The sequence below is a fragment of the Scomber japonicus genome, chromosome 6, assembly GCF_027409825.1.
Source record: "Scomber japonicus isolate fScoJap1 chromosome 6, fScoJap1.pri, whole genome shotgun sequence".
In the NCBI taxonomy this organism is placed as follows: domain Eukaryota; kingdom Metazoa; phylum Chordata; class Actinopteri; order Scombriformes; family Scombridae; genus Scomber; species Scomber japonicus.
Genome location: NC_070583.1, coordinates 38146728 through 38166657, shown reverse-complemented (window position 1 = coordinate 38166657; position 19930 = coordinate 38146728). Strand labels below are relative to the sequence as shown.

The 19930-nt window shown below is 44.3% G+C and overlaps 1 protein-coding gene across 1 annotated transcript; it reads right to left on the bottom strand.

The window, feature by feature from the left end:
- Nucleotides 1-908: 908 nt before the first annotated feature.
- LOC128360052 (NACHT, LRR and PYD domains-containing protein 3-like) lies at nucleotides 909-18527 on the bottom strand. Its single transcript, XM_053320365.1, has 10 exons — nucleotides 18385-18527; nucleotides 17870-17948; nucleotides 17450-17678; nucleotides 7307-9104; nucleotides 7033-7206; nucleotides 6139-6316; nucleotides 3317-3962; nucleotides 1741-2030; nucleotides 1416-1516; nucleotides 909-1338 (listed from the first exon to the last, which is right to left on the bottom strand). Exons 1-10 carry the CDS (start codon nucleotides 18525-18527, stop codon nucleotides 909-911), a joined length of 4068 nt encoding a protein of 1355 aa, XP_053176340.1.
- Between the last annotated feature and the right edge of the window lie 1403 nt (nucleotides 18528-19930).

Genomic DNA, 19930 nt, shown 5'->3' with positions numbered 1-19930 from the left:
TGAAATCACTTCCATTCAGAGATGAGGGTTGAAAATCATTAACAAGGAAATATTCATTCAGTCATTTTGTTGGAATCCTTGGCAGAGGAACGGTATATGTGAGATTGATGAGCTGTATAAGGATGCAGTTTTTAAGTCATATCAGGAGCTCGTGGAGCAATTTCTCCTGGAGGGAAGGGGTGAATTTTGGAAATATCTACAACTAAGGAGCAGTGTGCGGAGTGTGTTCCCACTCAACAGAAATATAGAAGAACCTAACATGTTACAAAACCTTTTTGATTTGCCAAGTACAATGCATAGTGCCTTAAGATTTTACAAACATTTAATGGAACTACAAAGTGTGAACACTGAGAATCTTAGATTAATATGGCAAAGAGATTTAGAATGTGAAATAAGTAAGGAGAAATGGCATAATATAGTATCCAAGGTTGGGTGGGCCAATAGGGATATTAGAAGCAAATTTACCCATTACAAAATCATACATAAATATTACTATACTCCTATGAAGCTTTTCAGAGTGGGGTTAGTAGAAGACAAAAGGTGTTGGAAGTGTAAGGGAGCAGATGGTACATTTTTACATGCCTTTTGGGAATGTCCGGTGGTATTACCTTTCTGGAAAAAAGTATTAAGGAAACTGGGAGATTGGTTTGGAAAAAGTTTACCGTAATCTCCACTGTTTTGTCTCCTGGGAGATAGCACACTCTTGCCACAAGGAGTCAACAAAGGACAGCATGTGCTAATAACCGCGGACCTCATTGCTGCAGCGAGGGTGATATTGAGAAACTGGAAGAGTACGTGTACGCCGGAGCTTGCAAATTGGACTCAACTGATGACAGAGACGGCATCTTTTGAATATCTGATTGCCAGGAAGGACAATGTTAAAGGGAAGGTCCCCCTTGCTGCGGTTCCTACTGGCGTGCAGCAACCTCCTGTTGCTGCTGGCATGCAGCAACTCCTTGCTCCTGTTGCTGGCGTGCAGTCATCTCTTGTTCCGGCTGGCGTGCAACCACTCCTTGCTCCTGTTCCTGCTGGCGTGCAGCAACCCCTAGCTCCTGTTCCTGCTGCCGTGCAGCAACCCCTACCTCCTGTTCCTGCTGGTGTGCAGCAACCCTTTGCTCCTGTTCCTGCTGGCGTGGAGCAACCCCTTGCTCCTGTTCCTGCTGGCGTGCAGCTGCAACCCCTTTACTTCTATCGCTGCTGACGAGCAGCAACCCCCGGCCTTGGGCTCTACTCCTGCTGACGAGCAGCCATGCTTGGCACCTGGGCTCCTGGTGGTCCAGCTCCCTAGTCCTCTTCGGCCCAATGTGTGGACAGGTGGTCTGGGCGTCCTTTGCCAGCCTTCAGGGGGTTCTGGCTTCAGGTTCTGCCTTCCTCATCGGCCTCTGGAGAGGTCCCGTCTATGCCTCTGCCTTCACCGACGGCCTCCGGAGAGGTCCGGCCTGAAGTTCTGTCTCCGTCGTCGGCTCCAAAGGTGTCCGCCTTCACCGACGGCCTCCATCCCAGCTGTTGAGTCGAGCTGGGAGGAGTTGCACACAGGTGCCGCAAATTACAAATAAAGGGACTGCAGTTTGCTCTGGTGAGCTGATGCATGCCAGTCAGATGAACTCAAGACTGTGTGTCTGATTATTCATTGTTCCTCTGTTATGTAGGGCCATCAGTGTTTCAAGTCCTTTTATGATAGAGGTGGAAGAAATCTTAAATTGAAAGCCCCTTGGATACCTGTCATTTGATGTATCTGACCCTGATCCTGTCACTCCCAATCTTCTCCTCATGAGGCGGCTGGAGGCATCCCTTCCTCAGGTCATGTATGTCTGTCCTGACCTCCTGAGAACCAGAAGATGGCGCCACAGTCAGGTACTTGCGGATAATTTCTAGACCAGTTTTCTGAAATGTTACCTTCCAACCCTTCAGCAGCGACAAATATGGAAAGAGGATAAACCCAATCTCACTGTGGATGCCATTGTCATGGTTGTAGACTTGAATCTTCCCCGTACATCGTGGCCCATAGGAAGAGTACAACAGGTCCTCCCCTGTTCAGATGGTGGAGTGGCGGAGGTGATTGTCAAAGGAAAGCCCTATGTTTGTCTTGTCAGCCAGTTGATTGCCCTTACTGAACACAAGGATACTGCCGAACCTCCTCCAACCAACCTGAGATTTCCTTTAAATATGTCCCATATATTTGACGAGGTGGCTGTAGAAAATCCCCACCTCCTTCCACCACAGCTCACTCCAGCTCCGCCCCCAGAGACTATTTAGGTGGCCAGCTCACCTGTGTCAGCCTTTTTCCCTCTCTGGAGAACCAAAGAGCTGGCCGATCTACCTCCCTACCTACAGAATAGTATAAGCTGTGTATTTCATGTAAAATCCATTAATTTCCATATGATTAATCTGTTTAGTAATTATGATACATGTAATGTTAGATTATTTTTATCTCTTTAGTTTGAGTAATGTTTTTTTCTCTTAGATATCTGTAGAGTCTTTCTATCTAGACTACATTTGGCCTCTGAGGGGTGAACGGGGAGAAATTATTTAGACGCGTGTTTTAGGTAACAATAAAAACCATGTCCAAGTGCGGTGACCCATTTATTTTCATTCAATTATTTTTCTCACCTGAACACCGGTATAACTTTTGAGTCCATGACATCACAGGTACGTTTTCCATTCATCCGTTTCCTTCGTCACAGTTTCCCTCCCCTTCACACACTATGCTCATTAGCTGGGGTTACCTACTTGTATATGCATTTCCAGTGCTGTGCACCAACCACTCAAACACAAAAAATGTCAGATATAGTCGTCAGTATAATAAAGAAACAAAAAATAGAAACAAAAATAAAAGAAGAAACAAAAAATGATATTATGGCTCCAACAATATCTTTGGTTGATAGTTAGTTATTATCATGCATACATCTGACTTATGATTTCCTGCCTTGTTCTTATTGCCAGATACAAACCAGCTTGGAACTGGATCCTCCTCATTGTGATTGTTGTTCTAACAAACAACCCATTGTGTTATTTACTATGCTTAAAACCAACATTCCATCCTCACTAGTCCAATATTTTACACATATTCATGAAATTGTACACATAATAATCTTCTGGTCAACAACTAAAATAAAAGTTAAAAAAAGTGCTGAAATGTGAAGAGGAGACTGAGGATGCTTTCAACAATAACACCATGAATGAAAAGAAGTTAATATCAGGATTCAAATTCATGAGTTTCTGCTCCTTTCTGCTCCTCTCTGCTACTCCAGAGAACACAGAGACATTGAGGAATCATGATCAAATGAACAACACCACAAGACTCCAAACCCGGCACACAGAGGTTGAGTGAATGTGGTGTTGAAGGTGTGGATGTGGATCAGTTTGTCAGAGGAGACTATGTAGAAGGACAGAGTGCCAGCAGGACAGTCCACATACACTGCTGCTCTGTTAGAGGAAAAGGACAGGGAGAAGGAGGAGGAGATGGATGTTTCTTTCATATTGTGCCAGACAGAGTAACGACCACCATCAGAGCATCTCAGACTCCAGGACTGATCATTATATCCAAACCAACAGTCATCACTGTTTCCTTTCCTGCTGATTCTTCTGTAACTCACTGATATATTAACTTCTCCTGTCCACTTGACCTCCCAGTAACAGCGACCAGTCAGATCATTTCTACACAGCAGCTGAGGATAGTAGTCAAATCTGTCTGGATGATCAGGATATGACTGATCCTCCACATATGTCACCTTCCTGTTGTTGTCAGACAGTTTGAGGTTTGTGTTCATTGTGTTTGGATCCAGTTCCAGTTCACAGGCATCTGATGGAGAGAACGAGACACAATACAGCTGCAGTTTATCATCTGTTGATTTATTAACTACTTTACTGAAACCATTCAAACTTAAACCATCTCCATGACAACTGAGACACTCCATCACTGAGGAAGACCATGAGATGTGACTGAAAGCTTTGGACATACAGAGTAAGTGGACCTTTAGATGAGAATGTTTTTCAAAGTGAAACTTGATTCCAGCTGCGTCTGATGTTTATCTGAATGTAAATTCAACAGTTCAGTTAGAACATGAACAGTCAACATGACAGTGATATTCAGTAATATTCATGTTTTTTCATCCAGTTTGGTCTAAAGTGAAGGTCTTTGCACATCAAGTCTGTTATTTTCAGCGGCAGCGGGTTAATGCAGGGCCCCCTCCAAATATGTAGAGAAAGTCTACTTAAACATTTAAAATATAAATTAATTAGATAATGCTAAATAATTATGAAATAAAACGTATTTGCAATGAGAGTCAATGTAAACCCTTCACAAGTAAGTGACCTGAGGCTGCTCTCTGATTGGCTTCCTTCGGTTTTCCAGGACCCGCCCTCTTTTATTGGCAGCGGCTTTTGTTGTTTTATGTTTTTAATCTACTGAGAAAAGAATTCAAACTTTTCTCAGAAACAGCATGACCCAGGAGAGGCACTGGCCATGCTGTCAATGGAAAAGAGACTGGTGACTGACTTTAACCAGAGAGTCATTGAGAAGTTCTGTTCAAGTAGTACTACCGGCTGTGTTTAGGCACCATTACAGTGTGTTGTGTTGTTTTTAGATTGGCTTTCCTTTCTTTCTTTTTTCCCCACCAAACTGTGCCCCCCCAAAAAATGTCACGAGCCTCCACTGATTATTTTCATCGTCTGTTACAAACACATTTTAGTCCAAATGCTCCAAACAGCTGAAGTCAGTATGAATGAATGAACTTTATCTGCAGGAGAGACATGAGGGACATTTTGGAGCAGGTACCGCCACCATGTGGACATTTATAAAACATTTCTCTTTTAACTCCTGAACTGTGATGAACAGAAGGAAATTTCTGTTTCATGGATTCATTGGTTCCAGATAAATGTCAGTTTAGGCCACGCCCATTTCTGACAAAACACATTTTCCATAATTTTGAACTTTTTTCACTTCTTTTACATATTTCATCCAGTTTTACTCAAAGTTCTCATGAATCAAACAGAAAACACACTCACACTTCCTCATGTCAGGTTTCAGTCTCTGTAGTCCACCATGGTCCATCCTGGAGGAAGAGAAAAAGACACAATCAGCTTCATACTGTTACGACCCCTCCCTTTCTGCTCGCCATCATGCAGTTGATCATGCAGGAGTTGGTAGTAAGGGAGGGTCGTTAGGGCAAGGTGCCAGCCTGGTCTCATGCTCTCTCTCTCTCTCTCTCCTAGGCTCCACGGCGCTACAGGTTCTGGGTTCGTTTTGGCGTTTTCCTTTTACACTCAACAGCCGCACACAAATATCTCACTCATTCATACACTACATTCACCACTGATACCACTACACTCCACACCTCATGCTTTTTGTAAATATGTTGTGTCTCCGTGTCACATATGTTGAGCCAGTTTGTGACAATACACCTTCACTCATATCCACCATTAAACATGAACATGAGTCCCTCAGTTAGTCAGAGTGTCTGTTCATCTGTCCATACCTGAGAGTGTCCACCTGTCTGTCCATACCTGAGAGTGTCCATTTGTCTGTCCATACCTGAGAGTGTCCACTTGTCTGTCCATACCTGAGAGTGTCCCTCTGTACATACCTGAGAGTGTCCACCTGTCTGTTCGTACCTGAGTGTCCACCTGTCTGTCCATACCTGAGAGTGTCCATCTGTCTGTCCATACCTGAGAGTGTCCATCTGTCCATACCTGAGAGTGTCCAGACTCCAGTGTGGATCCTTCAGTCCAGCAGACAGAAGCTTCTTTCCTGAGTCTCCTGGATGATTGTAGCTCAGGTCCAGCTCTCTCAGATGGGAGGGGTTGCGCCTCAGAGCTGAGGCCAGAGAAGCACAGCCTTCCTTTGTGATCAGACATCCTGACAGACTGAACACACACAACAGTTCATCGAATGAGCTTAAAAATATTCAACAACTCAATAACAGGATTTATATTTTAGGTTAGTAGGAGAGAAAGCACATGTTCCTGCTGGAGGCTGCAATATGATTTATGTTGGCAGAAGAAATGCCTTCAAAGTTAAATATTGTTCCACAGAAAATCTAAAGAAGATTTCAGAGAAATGTACTGATGTTTTAACAATAATTTAATTAGGCAACTTAAATATACTTAAATATTACTTTATATACACCGTAATAAAACAGACCTGAGTGTTTCCAGTCCACAGTGTGGACTCTCCAGTCCAGCAGAAAGCTGCTTCACTCCTGAATCCTGCAGCTCGTTGTGACTCAGGTCCAGATCTCTCAGACTAGAGGACTGGGAGCTGAGAACTGAGGACAGAGCTGCACAGCTTCTCTCTGAGAGGTTACAGCCACTCAACCTGGAGAAGAATTTTAATAAGTTAATTCAAAGATCAAATATTTAAAGACAACAAAAGCTTGGTGAGTAAACTTTTATAGACAGTTGAATCCTGACCCGAGGGTGTCCAGTCCACAGTGTGGACTCTTCAGTCCAGCAGACAGCTGCTTCACTCCTGAATCCTGCAGGTCGTTGTTACTCAGGTCCAGATCTCTCAGACAAGAGGACTGGGAGCTGAGAACTGAGGACAGAGCTGCACAGCTGCTCGCTGAGAGGTTACAGTCACTCAACCTGGAGAAGAATTTTAATAAGTTAATTCAAAGATCAAATATACGCTGTCTGGCCAAAAAAGAGGTCACACAGTCTAATATTTCGTTGGACCGTCTTTAGCTTTGATTACAGCAGCATTCACTGTAGATTTGTTTCCATAAGCTTCTGCAATGTCACAAGATTTATTTCCGTCCAGTTTTGCATTCATTTGTCACCAGGATCTTTTATTGATGATGGGAGAGTCGGGCCACTGTGCAAAGCCTTCTCCAGCACATCCGAAAGATTCTCAATGGGGTTCAGGTTTGGACTCTGTGGTGGCCAATCCATGTGTGAAAATGAAGTCTCATGCTCCCTGAACCACTCTTTCACAATTTCCATATTAGACTGTGTGACCTTTTCTTTGCCAGGCAGTGTATAAAGACAATAAAAGCTTGGTAGTTCAACTTTTACAAACAGTTGACTCCTGACCTGAAAGTTTCCAGTCTACAGTGTGGACTCTCCAGTCCAGCAGACAGCTTCTTCACTCCTGAGTCGTGCAGGTTGTTGTTACTCAGGTCCAGATCTCTCAGACTAGAGGACTGGGAGCTGAGAACTGAGGACAGAGCTGCACAGCTTCTCTCTGAGAGGTTACAGCCACTCAACCTGGAGAAGAATCAGCAGAACAAAAGAATTGCAAACATTACTTTTCTTCACTGAGCAAAGATGAAACTACGTTAATCTCGATAGTTCTGTGTGCACCTACAGAGCTTTGTTGGAGGCTTTGGCCACTGGCAGCAGCCTCAGAAGAGCCTCCTCTGAAGCAGAGTATTTCTTCAGGTCAAACACGTCCAGATCTTTTTCTGATGACAGTAAGATGAAGACCAGAGCTGACCACTGAGCAGGAGACAGTTTATCTGTGGAGAGACTTCCTGATCTCAGGTACTGTTGGATCTCCTCCACTAGAGAATGATCATTCAGTTCATTCAGACAGTGGAACAGATTGATGCTTCTCTCTGCAGACACATCCTCACTGATCTTCTTCTTGATGTATTTGACTGTTTTCTGATTGGTCTCTGACCTACTTCCTGTCTGAGTCAGCAGGCCTCGTAGGAGAGTCTGATTGGTCTGCAGTGAAAGACCCAGGAGGAAGCGGAGGAACAAGTCCAGGTGTCCATTTGGACTCTTTAAGGCCTCGTCCACAGCTCTCTCGTAGAAACGTGTTGATTTGCCTCCAAATGCTTCAGACCACCAGGATGTTGTCTGTTGTTCTGCCAGCAGATTGACTCCAGACTTGATGAATGTCAGATGGACATGAAGAGCAGCCAGAAACTCCTGAAGGCTCAGATGCACGAAGCAGAACACCTTGTCCTGGTACAGCCCTCTCTCCTCTTTAAAGACCTGTGTGAACACTCCTGAGTACACTGAGGCTGCTCTGATATCGATGCCACACTCTGTCAGGTCTGATTCATAGAAGATCAGGTTGCCTTTCTGCAGCTGCTCAAAAGCCAGTTTTCCCAGAGACTCAATCATCTTCCTGGTCTTTTTATTCCAGTGTAGATCTGTCTCAGCTCCTCCATCATACTTGATGTTCTTCAGTTTGGACTGAACCACCAGGAAGTGGATGTACATCTCAGTCAGAGTCTTGGGCAGCTCTCCTCCCCCTCTGCTTTTCAACACATCCTCCAGAACTGTAGCAGTGATCCAGCAGAAGACTGGGATGTGGCACATAATGTGGAGGCTTCGTGATGTCTTGATGTGGGAGATGATGGTGCTGGCCTGCTCCTCATCTCTGAATCTCTTCCTGAAGTACTCCTCCTTCTGTGGGTCAGTGAACCCTCTGACCTCTGTCACCATGCCGACACACTCAGGAGGGATCTGATTGGCTGCTGCAGGTCGTGTGGTTATCCAGAGGCGAGCAGAGGGAAGCAGTTTCCCCCTGATGAGGTTTGTCAGCAGCACATCCACTGAGGTGGACTCTGTAACATCAGTCAGGATCTCAGTGTTGTGGAAGTCCAGAGGAAGTCGACACTCATCCAGACCGTCAAAGATGAACACAACCTGGAACTCTTCAAACCTGCAGATTCCTGCTTCTTTGGTTTCAGTAAAGAAGTGATGAACAAGTTCCACCAAGCTGTACTTTTTCTCTTTCACCACATTCAGCTCTCTGAAAGTGAATGGAAATGTGAAGTGTATGTCCTGGTTGGCTTTGTCTTCAGCCCAGTCCAGAGTGAACTTCTGTGTTAAGACTGTTTTCCCAATGCCAGCCACTCCCTTTGTCATCACTGTTCTGATTGGTTCATCTCTTCCAGGTGAGGCTTTAAAGATGTCTTCATGTCTGATTGTTGTTTCTGGTCTGACTGGTTTCCTGGATGCTGTTTCAATCTGTCTGACCTCATGTTCATCATTGACCTCTGCAGTCCCTCCCTCTGTGATGTAGAGCGGTGTGTAGATCTGATTCAGAAGGGTTGGGTTTCCTGCTTTAGCAATCCCCTCAAAGAGACACTGGAACTTCTTCTCCAGGTTAGACTTGAGTTTACGTCGACACTTTGCAGCACGACTTCCTGAATGAACAGACAACAAATGAAATCAGTGAGTGGATCCTACAGAAAGTCTAGAAATCTCAACATGTAAGTGTGTCTGTGTAGTTATTCCTCCTACATCAGTTTTATTCAGCTCATCAGTGGAGGACAAACAGCCTCTGATCTGATGCAGATGTGTGCAGCACATAGTGAGCTAGTGAAATACCTCCATTTCGATAAATAAGTTTAGGGTAATGTCGGCGTCACAGAAAAAAGTCAGTCAAGGGCGAAACAAAACTCTTCAAGCTACATTGTCGGAATTTACGACGTCGAGCACTAGCAAGAAATCCTCAGCTAACATCAAAGCCATGGACTCCGCCAAGGCTAATGTTACCCCGACTCCGAAGGATAAATCACCGGATAGAAGCAATGACGAAGTGGTAGGAGAGCCCGGTCCTATGTCGACTGCCATTCTGACTGCTATTGACGACATGAAAACTGAGTTTTCCACCAGGTTTGATGGCATATTGTCCGCTATTGAAAGGGTCAGGAAAGACATCACTGACTGTGCAGAGCGAGGCAGAAACAAGGATTTCGACAACTGAAGATAATGTTGCCTCGCTCCAAACAAAAGTACAGGTCCTAGAAAACAAAAATATACTTGGAGGGGAAACTACTGGACCTGGAGACGAGATCAAGGCGCTCCAATTTGAGGCTTGTCAATTTACCGGAGGGAGTGGAGGGTGAAGACGCCTGTGCCTTTTTGGAGAATTTGCTACGGGACGCACTGGAGCTCCCGCTGGGGCGCACAAAACTGACCGTGGAGAGGGCTCACAGAATTGGGCCAAGTGCACACAACAATCCTTCACCCCGAACGCTGATAATGAAGTTTTTGAACTTCAGGGATAAAGAATTGGTGACAAGAGCAGCCAAAACAAAAAGAGAAGTACGATACAAGAAACAGACGGTGAGGTTTTACCAGGACGTGGCGGCCGGTGTTCACAAGAAGCAAAAGGAATTTGACGGGGTGAGACGGCAGCTCCGTTCAATGGGACTCCGATATAGCATCATCCCCCCTGCCCGACTGCTAGTGACTTATAAGGAATGGTCTCACATCTTTAACAACCACGTCGAAGCGGATGACTTCATCAAACGGATCAGGTCAGAAGAGGGACCAGGCTGAACTATTAGGAATGGATCTGGGGTGTCGCGGTTTACAAAGTAGAAGGTAACAGCTGATGAGAAAAATAAAACACGCAAGATTGAGCTGAGCTTGCACAAACTACAATGATAATTAAAGCTGCAAGCAGCGATGATTGGGCCCAAGCTCCCCCACGCACCGCCCCGTACGCGCATGCTGGTGCGTGCTGCAGTCACACGGCAGACACAGCGGGCACGTAGACGTCTGGGCACCTGGGCTTGTAATGAATGTTGTGTGATGGGGCTAAGTCACATTGCATTGGACATAGTGTGTCCACTAGGTGGCGCTAGAGATCACCCACCAATTATATGTCATGTTGCAGTGTGTGATGTGGAGAACACATCCTGGAAATTTCATGTAAATCTTAAAGTTTGTCATATGAGGCTGACTTCCTGTGTCCAGTAGGTGGCGCTGTGTACATGAAGCAGTATTGATGCATAGATGTGTTCAGGGCGGGACCCTCTACATGTGTGATCAATTTGGTGTAGGAGGGACAATGTCTGTAGGAGTTATAACAACTTCCTGCTTCATGGCGAAGCATCGAAATTGTTTGCACAGCCACGCCCAACAGGAAGAAGTCATAAAAAAGCTTTTGATAACTTTTCATCTCCAATGTCTCAAGATGACTCTGTGTGAATTTGAAGTGGATGGGATAATAATAATAATAATAATAAATTTTATTTGTAATGCACTTTTCATAAAAGCAATCTCAAAGTGCTACAGAGTAAAAACAACACATAAAATCAGCAATCATATGCTTTTTTAAAAAGGTGGGTTTTCAGGCCACATTTAAAAGTGTCAGTAGCCTGTGGTGCCCTCAGGTGGTCTGGGAGGGCATTCCAAAGACGGGGGGCGGTGGAGCAGAAAGCCCGATCTCCCATTGTGTGGAGCTTAGTCCTTGGGGTTTTAAGGAGATGGGTGGAGGAGGAACGGAGGGAACGTGTGGATGTCTGAGGAGTGAGGAGGTCCTTGAGGTATGTGGGGGCAGTTCCATGGAGACACTGGTGGGTGAGGAGGGAGACCTTATACTCAATGCGGAGTGAGACAGGGAGCCAGTGGAGTGTTTTTAGAATGGGAGTGATGTGATTGAATTTCCGCACCCTCATCAGGATCCTAGCAGCGCTGTTTTGGATGTATTGGAGCTTTTGAATGCTCTTGCTAGGGATCCCGATGAGGAGTGCGTTGCAGTAGTCCAGCCTGGAGGAGACAAAGGCATGGACCAATTTTTCTGCGTCTGCGAGGGTGAGTGACGGACGGAGTTGAGCGATGTTCTTGAGGTGGTAGAATGAGGTTTTGCAGAGCTGTTTGATGTGGTTGTCGTAGGTGAGATGGGAGTCCATTTTTACACCAAGGTTGGTGACGACTGGGGATAGTGGGATGGCCTGATCTGAGAAGGTGATGCTGGTGATGGTGGAAGTGCCAACCTGGTGTGGAGTGCCGACTAGGATGGCCTCAGTCTTGGAGCTGTTTAGCTGCAGGAAGTTGAGTTTCATCCATGCCTTTATCTCCTCCAGGCAGGTGGTGAGAGTGGCAGATGGACCTTGCAATCCGCGGCGCTACCTGTGTTACATGTATCAGGCGCAACGGTGTTCTGATGACGTGTACAGCGTGCGCCGGTTGTTGACCAGAGAGCCGGGATTTTTGAAGCAGAGCGCGGATGCGGAGCAGAGTGGATGGAGTGATGATGGTAGATGAATTTTCTCCGGGAACTTCTATGGATGTATCGAGGTCGGCGTAGAAGTCCGAGTTCCCCGATTGTGGACATACACGCTGGGCGAGCGTGTGTATTGAGCTTCAGCAGCTGTGCAGCGGAGTACATGAGCGCCATGCCACCGACCGGCGAGGGTGTTTGCCAGGCGCTCGGTGGGAAAGCCAGAGGGTTTATCAGCAGTAGGACAAACCAGCAGCAGAAAAACCTGAAGCCACAGTCCAGCAGCTTCTTTCCCGTCATCGAGGGTCCGACGATCAGGTAGACAGATGCCGGAGACACCAGATGGTGAGTGGAAGTCGGTTTACCATGACCGGGATCGGCGGCTAGCATGGAGCTTGATAGAGCCAGATAGGGCGACAGGTTGAGAAAGTTCCCGCAGTTCGATAGACTATGGCTTGTAGTTTGTAGATTACAACCATAGCACAATCCAGGTATTATTCAGACAGGGGGAAGCATAGGAAAGCAAGCAAGCAAGCAAGGGGAAGCGGCGACAACACACGCCAGCGTCCTCCACCAGTCTCTGAAGTACCCTTAAAGTGATCAACTGTCGGGTTCAGGAATCTCTAGGACTAGTGCGTTCAAATATGAGGCCTGGAAATGACCAAAAAACTCACTAAAATATAGCATTTTTCCCAAGATGGCCGACTTCCTATTGGACTTAGGGTATGGGTCCAAATGGCGTTTTTGTGCGTCTGGAGATGATACATAAATCTACCGAATTTCAATCTTCTATGTCAATCGGGAAGGCTGAGGTTCAATTGTGAAATATTCAAGGGGGCGCTATTGAGCCGTTTAGTCACGCCCATCCCATTGAAGTATATAGGATGTTAAATGAACCCACTCCAGACGTGTGTCTTGAGTTTCGTTACCGTGGACGCATCCTTTGCCCCTAAAAACTGTAATCGTATTTTCATGGCGTTGAATGTGTTGTCATGGCAACAGTATTTGATGATGGGTCATGAGTTGCAGAATGTAGCATCACCAAGGTCTTATGTCTCAGCTGAGTTAATGTCAGGTATAAATACTTAAGATTATGGGAGTAATCAGTGAAAGACTGAAGCAAGTGACTTCCTGTTGCCAGTAGGTGGCGCTATGACTGTCACTAAATATGAGACTGTACATGTGATCAGACCAGGACACTGAACAAGCATATTAAATTTGGAAAAGCTCAGACTATGTGGAGTCAATTTATGAGGGTTTGAAATTTCATGGCGAAGGATCGAATGGTGAAGGAAATTGTCGGCGCCGCCACGGCCAAACCGGATCCCTAATCAGAAAGTTTTTGATAACTTTTCATCTCCAATGTCTCAAGATGTTTCTGAGTGAATTTGAAGTCGGTCGGATTAAATCCCTAGGAGGAGTTTGCTCAAATGCGATGCGTGGAAATCGCGGCAAAAACGCCGATTCGATACAAAATGGCCGACTTCCTGTAGGAGTGGGTATGGGTCCAAGAGACTTTTTTGTGCGTCTTTACACGATACATATATATATACACCAAGTTTTGTTCATCTAGGTCAATCTGGAGGGAGGGGCTCAATTTTATTAATCTTCTACGGGGTGCAGTACCCCCATTTGGCCAGCTGTTCCTGTTTAATGGCAAAACATCAAAATTCCTCACATCGCCACGAAGCAACCAAATCCCTAATCAGAAAGATTTTGATAACTTTTCACCTCCAATGTCTCAAGATGTTTCTGAGTGAATTTGAAGTCGGTCGGATTAAATCCCTAGGACAAGTTCGTTAAAGTACGAGGCGTGGAAATCGCCAAAATCGTACATATTTTTCAAAATGGCCGACTTCCTGTTGGAGTAACGTTATGGGTCCAAGAGACTTTTTTGTGCGTCTTTACAAGATACATATGTGTACCAAATTTCGTTTGTCTATGTCAATCTGTCTTGAGGGGCTCAATTTTTTTTCATTTTTCAAGGGGGTGCTATTGTATCCAGTAGGTGGCGCTATGGAGCTGACACAGTATGGTTGGCCGATCCCGGCTTTGTCTCTTTTCTGGGTGAACAAATCAGTTTCTATTTTGAAACGAATACAACAGAAACTTCAGCAAGCACGAGATGGGAGGCCTTTAAGGCTTTTATTAGAGGCCAAATAATCAGCATCACAAGCTCTAAAGCAAAATTGACTTTTCAAAAGGCAAAAAAATTAGAGACAAAAATAAAGGAGATAGAAAATGAGTATTATCGAACAAAGTCACCAGAATCTCATCAAAAACTATTGCTGCTTAGAGCACAATACAACAAATTATCTGCATCAAAAGCGATGGCCAGTCTGTTGCAACTTAAGCAGTCCTTCTATGATCAGGGGGAAAAACCTGGGAAAGTCCTTGCATGGCGTCTCAAGCAGCTACAGAGTGAAAGAGCTATCATCTCACTGCAGAGTGATCAAGGAGAAACCATTGTAGATCCAACAGAAATAAATGAATCCTTTAGGAAATTTTATGAGGTATTTATAGTTCAGAAATAATTAATGAAAATTCGGAACTAAAGGGTGTTTTAGATACACTAAAATATACCCAGTATACCAGAAAACTTTAGGACTAATTTGGATAAAGATATTACACTAGAGGAATTATCTGCTGCAATTGATAGTATTAAAGCAGGAAAAACTCCCGGACCCGATGGCCTCCCAATTGAAATTTATAAAAAATGTAAAAATAAATTGCTGACTCCAATTTTAGAAATGTTTACAGAGTCCTTCCAAAATGGCACCTTGCCATCGTCTCTAAGAGGAGCATTAATTAATCTGCTCCCGAAGGCAGGTAAAACAAACAATTAAATGTGAAAACTGGAGACCTATCAGTCTGCTGAACGCAGATTTGAAAATACTTTGTAAGATTTTAGCAAAAAGAAGCGAAGAAATAATAACAAAGATAATTGGGAGTGATCAGAATGGGTTCATTCGTGGCAGACAAGGCTTCCATAATGTCAGAAGTATTTTGAATATTCTTTACCATCAAAAGGGGGCTCCAGACACCGCTTTATTGTCCCTCGACGCTGAAAAAGCGTTTGACAGTGTGGAATGGTCTTATTTGATAAGATTACTCTATAAGGAACCATATGCACAGATTTTGACTAACAGTAATATCTGAAAAACTATAAAAATTAATCGAGGGTGTAGACAAGGGGACCCTTTATCTCCATTGTTGTTCATTATGGCAATTGAACCTCTGGCAATTGCAGTGAGGGCACATGATAGCATCTCTGGAATAGCCATAGGACAGAGCACCGTTTAGCTTTATATGCAGATGACATAATTGTTTTTCTCAAAAACACCAACAAACCCATCCCAGCCCTGCTAGACTTGATTAGGGAGTTCGGTATGATTTCAGGTTATAAGATTAATAAATCTAAAACATCCATTATGTTATTAAATCATGTAGACAGGGAAAATCCAACGTAGTTGCACAATTTAAAATCGTCAATTCTTTCTCTTATTTAGGCATTCAAATTGTTCCATTGCTTAACAATATCATAGAAACTAACTATAGACCAGTTATGCAAGAGATCTCAAATTCTTTAGATAGATGGGCTGGGCGCGCAGGTGGTTGAGTGGTTAGAGCGCATGCCATATACGCAGCCGACCCCAGTTCGAATCCCGATCGGAGGTCCTTTGCTGCATGTCACACCCCCCTCTCACTCCCATGTTTCCTGTCGGTCTACTGTTAAATAAAGGCGTCTATGCCAACAAAATCTTTAAAAAAAAAAAAAAAAAAAAAAGATAGATGGGCTGCTTTACCAATGTCGTTAATGGGAAATTAACACTCTCAAAATGAATGTACTCCCTAAACTGTTGTATTTACTTCAAAATTTACCTCTGCCGCCACCAAGCAATTTATTTTCTCAGCTGAAAACACTTTTCATCAAGTTTCTGTGGAACAATAGACGCCCCAGGCTGCGTCTATCATTGAGGGCTTGAATGCCCAAATCCACTATAGTACTACTGGGCAGCGCAACCGAGAACACTGATGTTCTACTACTCTAGAGGAGAATGTGCCACTGTGGAGAGAAATGGAAGGTGATACACTGAAGCTGCCTCTGCCCATTTACCTGTACTCAGCTAATTTTAAGAAACTCAAAAATAACACCAAGAATCCTATGGCTAAAAATATGATTAGTGTGTGGCAACAAGTTAAGAGATATTTCAAAGTAGTTGACTCACTTTCATTATTTAGTCTGATATGGGGTTACCAAAAAAATGAGATCTTTATAGTCGATGATAAACATCTGTTGTCTTTTGATGAAATTGTTGTCAAACACGTCTTAGCTCGCAGTCAGTTCTTTAGATATTTACAACTGAGGGATTTTATTAGAACTCAACAAAATCAGTCCCTGTCCATTCCTAGCCTATCAACACTCAAAGAAATGATGGAGAAAGACTGTCAGGGAAGGGGCTTGATCTCCAAAATATATGATGAACTGGTTGGTGAATCTTCAGAATCCTCAGTAAATAAGCTTGAGTCCTGGAGAGAGGACCTACAGGAGAATATCTCCATTGAGGAGTGGGAGAGGGCATGTACCAAAGCACAATTACAAACAGTGAACACTCATTTAAAATTTCTGCAGTACAACTGGTTAATGCGTTCTTATATGACTCCAGTTAAACTTAACAAATTCAATAACACTATACTGGATGTTTGCATAAAATGTGACAAAGAAAAGATTTTCCATTGTTTATGGCAGTGTTCTCAAATAAAGAAATTCTGGGAAGTGAAACAGTGTACTGAGGAAATATTAGAGATAAAATTACATTTAGATCCAAAAATATTCGTACTGGGTATCTACGCAGCTAATTGTAACATAAGAAAGAAGCATCGATTATTTTTAGATATAGGCCTGTTGTTGGCCAAAAGAGTCATTGCAATAGCTTGGAAACTGGTGGATAGACCAAGGATAGGTAAATGGCTTTCTGAATTAACAGCAACTCTGCCCTTAGAAAAGATCATGTATGCAATCATGTGTAAACAACCTATTTTTGATAACATCTGGGGCCCCTTTATAAATTTTCTTTCGAATAAAGACTTGTCAGGTTTGGTGGAAACACCTGGGGATGACCCATAAGTAGCCCTCTGCAGCCCATTTTGGAAAAATGTTTGTCTGATGTTGACTGACCACTTTCTAATTTATGTGCAGTGCACACTTGTGAATATGAGCAGTGTAGGGTTGGTTTTGTATTTATTCTCCCCTATCTGTATTCTTATTTCTATTATTTATTATTTTATTATTTATTTTTATTTACTTATGTAGTATTTGTATTGTTTTTTATTGTGTATTTAAGTTCCCTTCTTTTGTTGGTGATTTATATTTACTATTTGTGTTGTTTTGTTGTTATGTCTTGGTCGTGAATTGAGGACATGGGTTCTACATGGTTTGTGGCATATGTTTGGAGTCCCAGTAGTTATATGTATGTGTTATTATGTAAATAAAGATATTGTTGGGGGAAAAAAAATCTGTTAAAATTCTCTTACTGCTCTGCAGACACTCAGCCAGCTCCTCCTGCTTCATTCTCCTCAGGAAGTGCACTGTGATCTTCAGAAATGCCTCTCTGCTTTTCCTCCTCTGCTCTTCCTCCTCACCGTCCAACACCTCCTCATCCTCACTCTGACTGTCTAAGCATTCTGGGTCATCTGGACTCAGACCCCTCTGGACTCTCTTCAGCTCGTTCTTCACAAAAGTGATGATGTTCTCCTCCAGCAGCTGGAACAGAAAGATAAAGTGAACATTTCATTTAAACTGGTAGAACACAACATGTGATTCATGTGTCAGTCTGAAGGCCTGCTGGTCTAAACAGAGCAGCATGGACACTGTTAGGACCTGAATGCTACTTTACTATTTCATCCCTGGTTGATGGAGTTAATAGTAAAAGGTGTGTGTGTACATGTACACACCATAAATATGGAGTCCAGCTGTGTTTGATGCTGCTGTGCAGACTGATCACTGGGAACCTCTGAGCTCTGCTGCTGAACTCTGTGGAGAGAACATCACCTTTAAGGACATTTAATGACTCAAATCTGCACTCAGCTTATTAAAGATGTTCTGTCATGATGACTAAATGAACTCCTGTAAATGCTGCTCTGATTACTGGATGTTAAATTCTTACCTTCCATCAGCAGGTTGTTCATCTTTAAACTTAATAGGACGATCCATAGAGAAGTCACTCTTCATGGACACACAGCTGGGTTCAGGAGAGTCTGCTCTCTGCTGCTGCATCCTGATATGAATAAAGAAGTGAAAAAAGCATGTAGTTAACACCAAAGAACTGCTGTCCAGCTTTACTGAGTCTCTGCTGCCCAGCTTCACTGAGTCTCTGGTGTCCAGCTTCACTGAGTCCCTGCTGTCCAGCTTCACTGAGTCCCTGCTGTCCAGCTTCACTGAGTCTCTGCTGTCCAGGGCCTCCACAGACACCCAGCCAGATCCCAAAACATCAGCCCCCCTGCTGAGGTCCTCCTGTCTGTTGGTCTCCTTTCTACGTGGTTTTGTTGACAACTTGGTCTCCAAAGTTTCTGCCCTGGCAGCTCTTTCAGGATCCAGAGTGGTCCTGTCCATCTGTCCTGCCTTCTTTCTCCTCTTTGTTTTCTCCCTCCTGACCAGCCTGGAGGGACATTTGGGAGATGTCCCTTGAGGGGCGACTGTCATGATTCCTGTTTAAGCTCTGTTTGTGTTGTCCTGTCTGTTTCTGTCCCTGCCTTCAGTTTCAAACCCACCTGCTCACCTGCTGCCACTGTGTAATTCCCTCATCAGCTCCTCACTACATATACTGCTCTCACTCATTTTCTTTTATACTAGACACTAGATTGTGATGCTGTTCCTGTCTGTTCCTGTTCCTCTTGTTACCTGTTCCTGCTGGTTTCAACCTTATTTCAACTGCTTTCCCTTTATCATTTATAGACCAAGATACTCAGGAGAATTCATTGATGAGTTTGCTGAACTGCTGTCAGTTATCTGCACTGACTACAGCTTTTTTATCATCACAGGGGATTTTAACATTTACATAGACAATAACACGGACAGTAATGCCAAAGAACTCTCTTCCAGTGACTCTCTGACCAATCAGAGGCCGGCAGTCTGATGACATCACATTTAGTATCGGCTCGGCTCACTTGGAACCTCGGCAGAGCAGATATTAAAAAAGCACCAGGTACCAGGTACTATCCCTGATGGAAACACAGAAAAAACGAGTCACAGGAAGAGCTCGATTTGTCAGCACTGTGGTGTGCTGGGGGCCACAGCTGGGGGCCAGCATCCTCTCCTATGCTGTGGTGTGCTGGGGACCAGTGTCCTCTCCTATGCTGTGGTGTTCTGGGGGCCAGTGTCCTCTCCTATGCTGTGGTGTGCTGGGGACCAGTGTCCTCTCCTATGCTGTGGTGTTCTGGGGGCCAGTGTCCTCTCCTATGCTGTGGTGTGCTGGGGAGGCAGCACGAGGAAGAGGGACGCTGGGAGACTGGACAGGCTGGTGAGGAAGGCTGGCTCTTTTGAGTCCCTTGCATCAGTGGTGGAAAAAAGAGGACCCTGACCAAGCTGCTGTAAATAACGGACTGTGCCCCCCCCCCAACCGTCCCCAACAGACTTCTGTCACTGTCATGCTCAACAGACAGGTTGAGGCAGTCTATCTTTTTATCTGTCATGATGACTAAATGAACTCCTGTAAATGCTGCTCTGATTACTGGATGTTAAATTCTTACCTTCCATCAGCAGGTTGTCCATCTTTAAACTTAACAGGACGATCCATAGAGTCATCACTCTTCATGGACACACAGCTGGGTTCAGGAGAGTCTGCTCTCTGCTGCTGCATCCTGATACTAATAAAACAGACAAAAACATGAAGTTAAAACCAAAGAACTGCTGTCCAGCTTCACTGAGCAATCCCTTCCTGCAGTTTCTGCTGGCATGCAGTTACTCCCTGTTCCGGCTGGCATGCAGCAACCCCTGCCTGTTCCTGTCTCTGCTAT